Genomic DNA, 7,331 nt, shown 5'->3' on the forward strand with positions numbered 1-7,331 from the left:
AACTTAAAGCTTTATATTCCTTCCAATAAATTTGATCTAGAATGAATATTTGAATATTTTTTCATTATGTCTACAAATAACGATAAAGAACAATGCAGAAAATAATCAAAAAGAAATAGGTCAAGTGAACAATTATCTTTAACAAGTAACGTCCCAGCTCTGTGTAAGCATTATTCTTAACATATATAAGACACATTAGCAACACAATCCATAACAGACAGTAAGAATTTTCAGAGGTAACAGATACTGAATGCAGTTTACATTTTGTATAACTTTGTAAACCTCTACACTATTTGCCAAATTATTTTTTTTTTCCAGATACAGTTACCTTTCTGGAAGAACTCCTCTAATTTCTCCTTGAAGGGCTGGAGATGCTCTTTAGAAGACTCTCTGCAAACTAACTTCATCTGCTTTTCAGAGGCTACAAAAAGAAGTTGAGAGATATTTGTGGCATAATTTATCTAACACAAGTAGATGTCAACACTGTAGAAGTCTACACCTACATTAGTCACCTAGACTGACTTTAGAGGAAATAGAAATAAATAAGCACTAAGGAATATAGCAATTACATTAAAAAATACCAATACTAGTCTAGCATACCAAATAGAAAATTCTGGGTGTTTAAAGAGTGGAATCTGTCTTTACTAACGACTTTGTGCTAGAACTCCAGCTGTGTGCTAAGACTTGCCATTAACACAGCCTGCCTCACACATGAATTCTAGATGATATTCAAAGCTCTAAACTTTGTTTTTGTGGTGAGTGTACGATGCCTTGTATCTGACTGATTTTAATCAATCAATGCCAGGCACCCTACACTCAACCATTTTTTTCCTAACACAGATGCAAGAATTCAGCTTTACTTAAGTTTTCAAATTCCAGGCCATGATATGAAATAGAAATAGTCTGTAAGAAAGTTAACTTACATCTAATTTGTTTACTATTTAATCTCTCTGTTATTTTAAGACCTGATGCCATTCTAATTTCTAAAAACTTCAGGTTATTCACCAAGGAATTTTAACATTCCTAGAACTTGTAGTAAACTATGTAGATTCCAGCGTTCCACATTAAAGATAAAAATGAAATTTCCTTACATACAGCAACTGAATTTATGAACTACTATAAGATTTTTCTCCACAAATCTTCATTCCCAAGAAGCTATATTTAGGTGGAAATTTATTTTAGAGTTAAACCCAAGAGTTACAGTTTGTTTGCATCAAACATATTCACACCATATTGAAATTAAATAATTCAACTTATAGCAGCAAAATTGAATGCAAAACTGTGGAAATAGAAGTTGAGAATTTGTAATTAAAATGTCGTGTTACTGTAAGTTTGCAGTGAAGTGAAAAAAGTCAAAGGGAGGTTGAAAACAAATGCATAAACTTTGTTATACAGAGATTAGTGTGCCTCTCTTAGACCACCAGGGCTTACTAAAAAAAAGAACTTTTCAATTAACTGAGATCAGAAATATATTTGGACAGTTGTTATAGAAAAAATGCTGAAAAGATACCTGTTCCCATCTAAGTATAGTTTTTAATTCATCATCCTTCTACAAGTCAAGTAGGTTGTGGATAATGACATTATTGGGGAGCTTCAGAGTTCATGTAAAATAGCCTGGGCTACAGTCTAAGCTCATCATTAATCTTTAGTCTTGCAACCTGTAGCATGACAGGTCTTTGAAACTGTTCTCAGTGAAGTTAATGGAAATTTATTTGTATGCCAGATAGTAGTCAGAATGGAGCATTAATTTAAAGACAGCATATTGGGAAAGGAAGTCTTTTGTTAGGTGCTCAGTTACATGTTTTAAAAAATTAAATTAAGCAAAACAAATCAGAAATCAGGGAGGTTTATATGACTTCGAAACATTGCTTTCTTATGATACATGCCTCTTACCATTAAAAATTTGAATTTCCCATGACTGTTATCATTCGCTGAATTAAATTAATGTATACTTAACATTTATGTTAGCAGAAATAAAAGGTTTCTACAGCTGTTTGAGCAAATTGCAACACTTTGCTTTGGAAGAAGCACTGTATAGAGGAAAAAAATCTAGCAGAATAACTGAGACAGTATGGTTAAGTTTCTGACTGGAAGTTTGAACAAAAGTTTGTGGTTTTTCTTTGCGTTTAAACAGATTTACAGAAAATTATATATGGCAATATTTAGAAATTATTTCAGATAAATACAAAATTATAGAAGTGTAAATATATTAGTACATATATGTTCAGGTATTTGGTACTTAGACTATAGAATGCACATGATTATTACAATCATATGACTGCAATGATTTTAAGCCACTGATCATTTTATAATAATCTTATATAAATAAATTTGTATAAATCTACACAAAGTAGATTTCTATGAATATGTACTATAATAATAAGCTTGTAGTTACTGTAGTATCTAAACGTGCTCTAGCATACTTTAGAAAGGAGTTTTCCCAAACATACATTGTTGCTAATGCCTTGGCTGGATTAATGGAAGCTTCCTACATGCTTCCTACAGGCTTTAATAACACAAGACATAGAAAGGGTACCCAGACACGTCCAATGTAGATATTTAAATGACCAAGACAAGGATGAATTGCTTCTAAATTAAAAAGCAAGCACACATAAAAAATCCTTCAGTTTTTTTTCATAAAGACAACTAACATCCTTAACATCCTTAACAAGATCAACATTTGGCATGAGAGGAGAGGATGAATAAGAAAGGCACAGAAGAAAAGAGCAAATGAGGCAGATGACATAGAGTAAGTGAACTGGAGGTGCTGATTAAACCGTTAAAAGTTTGAGACGAGATGAAACGAGATATCAGTTTGCATTGCTTAAGTAATCTTGAAACAACGAAACAGAAAGAGACAGAACAAGTCAAGTAAATGATAGGAGACTCTAAGAATGTACATTATTGGACAGCCTTAATGAGAGACCTTTGGGTGATTTTCTCTGCTGACAATATTTAGTAAGACGATACCTATCTAAAATTAAAACCTATCAGTTCACCTCCTGAAGTTCTTTCAGATAACTGCCAAAATAAACTGAAGGTGGCTGAGTAAGTTTTAGCTTTGCACTAAAGGAATTAAGGACAAGGGTGATGATGTGAAAATCACAAAAGCAATGTACTTGCCCTATACTGCTTAATCCTTCTTTAACTGACTCTAAATTTAGGTTATACTTCACTCAACAACCTATACTTTTGGTCTAGAAATAAACAAAACCTATCTGGGCAACTGACACTTAGCTAATTCTGTTTAAAGTTAACTACACTGAAATATTTGAATAAAACTTGAATTTATTTACTTGCTAATGTTAAAAATAAGATACATCACATAAGTGTGGAGCGACTGGTTGAAGGCAGTCCTGAAATTCAGCTGGAACTGCAGTATTAAAAATTTTGAAGTCCTACTCCAATCTTTCTGGTCTCAGTGTTCCCTTCAGTAATGAAGTGCCCTATGCAGAAAAATGATTATTTTTCCAGTATCTATAAGAAAACGACAGCTAGGAGCACCATCCACATATATCTTTTAGGCTGAAGAACTTTGGGACATCATCAGACTTGCCTGGCGATATATACGGCAAAGAATGGTGGAAGCGTGTTCAAAGGAATCACAAATCGCGTAGAAATAAAGACGCATTTGGAAGAAGAAAAAGATTTTCACAGTGGGGCTAAATCAAAGGTTTTGATTAAAATGGCAGTTGTAATTCTACATATTAACAGCATCTGGTCTTTGTCAACCTAGATTTGTAATATTGGTGAAAGACTACCATACAACTCCATGATTTGCCTCAGTTCTACACCACTAACTAACTAACTAACGTTCATTAAATTTCCTGTTCTAGAAGTTGTTTTTTTGTTGTTGTTTACTCAATAAGTTCCTTGAAATACATTGTTTTTTGAAAAATAAACTACCAAGTCATGCAAAACACTACATAAAAAAATTAAAACTGAAAAGTCCTGTTCCCTCAGTTGCTCCGATCTCCCTTGCTAAAAAAGCTAAAATATGTGTGAGGGGAATATTATATTAATTTTTTACATTTTGTTCCCATACTCACTGTGATACAATTCCTTTTCTCGTTAAAAGGAAATTATTTTAGCAAGGTTTATATTAGAATGATTCTCAGGTAAATGAACCTATCATGCATTTCTTCTTTGAAATAAACTCTGAAAAGCTTCTTTCTGAAAGCATTCCTTTCTGAAACTCTGAGGAATCCCAGGAATTCTGCAGAATCTGACAGTTAGCACACCACACCTACACTTCTCTTCCCACCATCTCATTCCAAAATAATCATTTGAGAAAATAAACAACCTGTTTCAGCATTAGAGTTCAAACAGTTGCAAATTCTCCATTACTGTAATAAACCTTTGGTTCATTTTCTTGGTATGTACTGTATGTAAGTGAAATCAAATGCAATATGCTACTTTGAAAATTGTTTATTTCTAAATGAGCTATTGCAAAGAAAAGAAAATATGAGTGTGCAATAGTATTTGAAAGCCCTTACAAATTGTTGGATGGACATCATGCTTCACCCACTGCAAATCTTGGCCGCAGAAATGGAAACCATTAGTGAAACATTAAAACAAATCTGGAAACTGCTGATTATCAGTTTGCCACTGTCTTCAGATTTAATGCAGTACTTGGCTCAAAAAGTTCTTTAAAAATCCCCAATATAAGTGAAAATATTTACAAAATAGAATGTCTCTCACTTAATGCCTATTGGGCAATAGTCTTTTAAAACTCCACAGACACTTGTAAATCTGTCAAAAGAATCACTGTCCATAAACAAACTTTCATGTAAAGAGCATTTCAGTGTCAATCAGAAAGGATTTGGAATTTTTTAAGCACCATTTTTAAAGTAAACGCAAAACCAGAAATAGTTTAATGTTGATAGCAGTAAATTACTAACTATTTACTCACCAGAACCCACCAGTAGCATTTACACGAATCATCCTGACAGTGAAACCAAGTTTCAACACCATGAATTCCTATAAACCTGTCACTGACACTATCCCCCATGAGTTATGCCACTGGGAAAGTCGCTAAACCCTCCACCCCGCCTCTTGTCTGCTTAGAACCTGGCAGGTTACACCGCCAAGCCCACTATTTTATTTTCCTGTTATAACGGAGGCTTATCTTTGACAGGAGAGTTACTATTTGATGATTCTTTTTTAGAATCTTACCTTTTCTGTTTCAAAGGGGACTTGAAACCATGCTGCAAATAAATTCAGTGTAGCCCTAAGTAATCCCTAATTTCTGCACAAGAGGATCCATGATTTTTTAAAGCGCAAAAGCCTACTAGGGCCTATATAATGTTTGAATACTCTTCAGATAAAATTCATATATTTTAACCATTTAGCAAGTTCTATATAACTTTTTCATCATTTAGTATGTTTGGGTTTTGCTTTATTACATTTGCTTATTTGCAAACAACTTCCCAAGTTAAACAAGAAGTTACAGGAGATGTATGTTTACCCACTGGACACCGCTGCAGGACTTGACTATATTCGCATGCCAATTTACTACAGGCATGCACGTGTTAGCTCTGTTACAATCCACTATACCTCTGCCACCTACCTGTGCTTATTTATAACCTTGCAAGTAAACGTTTCTTTTCTTTAAATAAATGTGGGAAAGACGGGAAGAGATTTATCTTGATTCCTTTGGAGTACAGTATAAAAATCTTGAGAACTTCTAACTGCAAGTGGTTATGCTGCTACTGGTCCAGAAGAGTTTCAGAGACAGTATTTTATTTGCATTTTTGGACACACATTAATCATCAGTACACACCTCAAGGTGGCAACACACAAAGGTTCAAACGCTACCATCCTACCCAGAGCTGGGCTGACTAATACAGAAGCCTTTATGAACCAGATAGAGAGGGAAATGCCATGAAATGAGGGGCGAGGTTTTCTGAGACAAAAGTATTTGAGAAAAACGTAAAAGATGACCAAATTGTGGGTACTCTATTCTCAAGCTTTGTTTTTATTGTCTTAAATAAAGCTAAACAATTTAATGCAAAAAAAGCATTAGCACACATAAACTAAATACACTATTCTAACTTCTTAATTGTTTGCATAGTTACTGTTCTGTGAAGTTATTTTCAGCTATTTTAGACAAAATGTGCTTCTGTGTACTTTCTTCACTCATTAACAACTCAGTTTTCTTAAAATGCCACTTCAGAGGACAGAAGCTAATAAGTAAAACTTAAAACAGCATCTTTGTGTGAAATACATTTTCCTCGTTACACACAGAAACATATCTGTTTAGGTGCTCAAGTTCTCATGCATAAATGTGACAGAAAAACATTTCAGTGATAAGTCCTAAGCTGCGGAAAGGTAAGTAATTGAACTAGTGGCACACAAAACACCTTGTGAAGTTTGCTTGTTCTAATGGAGTTCTAACAGACGCTGCAAATCAGTCATCTTGACAATTCTCACAAGTTTGATTCGATATTCTGGCTTTGTTTTTCAGATTTAAGCTCTGTGATTTTTTTTTTTGTTTCTTTCTTGTAAGTTTAACAACATTTTGAACTTTTACACTATGTGATGGCATGTGGAAGAACTGTCAGTCCTATATTAGTTTCAACTAACCCAAAGCAAAATATTTTCTTGCTCCTCTTTTTGTCAAAGGGTATCAACATTTTAAATAAATCTTTCTGTTAAGATGGTTCCCTAAGTATACATTTAACAAAATAAACAAAGAATGCTAGTAAAGCTAAATATTTTTCACACCATAGCAACATATCTGAGACTCTGGTTAATGTATTCTCTGTGAAATGGTAGTTTACATTCAGTGCACCGTTCAGCAGAGAAGCATACTGCAAGTGACTTAACAGCACATAGAAATTAATAAAATGACTAAACCCGCATAATTTTCCAGTCAGGTTTTTTTGTAAGATTCCTTAAGTGATTCCAGCACACACTATTAGCAGAAAGTTTTGGTTTAGTGTCAAGATCCAAACATATAGACCTCTGCACATCAGTAAGAACTGTCAGGAGTGTAGAAATGTGCGCTAGCAGAACACACAGAGAAATCCCAACATTTCCCTTCTGTCTCACCAGTACAAAAAAAAAGCGTATTTTGAAACTGAAGCATCTTGTCTGGCTAACTGACTGGAAGACAAAATTTTAAAGAAGCAATAATAATATTTTTATTCAGACGAGCTAAGGTTTTTACAGTGCTAGAAAAAAAAAGATCTTTCAAGAACACACCAGCTTACTACCTAGCGTAACGAGCAATCAGACAGATTGATCAGACAGAAGAGAATTGCTGGGCAATGGCTGAAACTATGATTATGAGCTGAAATTGTAAAGGCTGGAGAAGTGATCTCCTCTTT

The 7,331-nt window shown here is 34.0% G+C and overlaps 1 protein-coding gene across 1 annotated transcript in view; it reads right to left on the minus strand.

The window, feature by feature from the left end:
• Positions 1–328: 328 nt before the first annotated feature.
• LOC104275979 (formin-like) overlaps positions 329–7,331 on the minus strand; it is a gene marked incomplete at its 3' end in the record, with an annotated part of 94,828 nt that continues 87,825 nt past the window's right edge. The window contains 1 exon segment of the mRNA XM_009872105.1: positions 329–421. Coding sequence (XP_009870407.1) covers positions 329–421 — 93 coding nt within the window.

Source organism: Apaloderma vittatum, unplaced genomic scaffold (genome assembly GCF_000703405.1).
Source record: "Apaloderma vittatum isolate BGI_N311 unplaced genomic scaffold, ASM70340v1 scaffold10696, whole genome shotgun sequence".
Taxonomy (NCBI): domain Eukaryota; kingdom Metazoa; phylum Chordata; class Aves; order Trogoniformes; family Trogonidae; genus Apaloderma; species Apaloderma vittatum.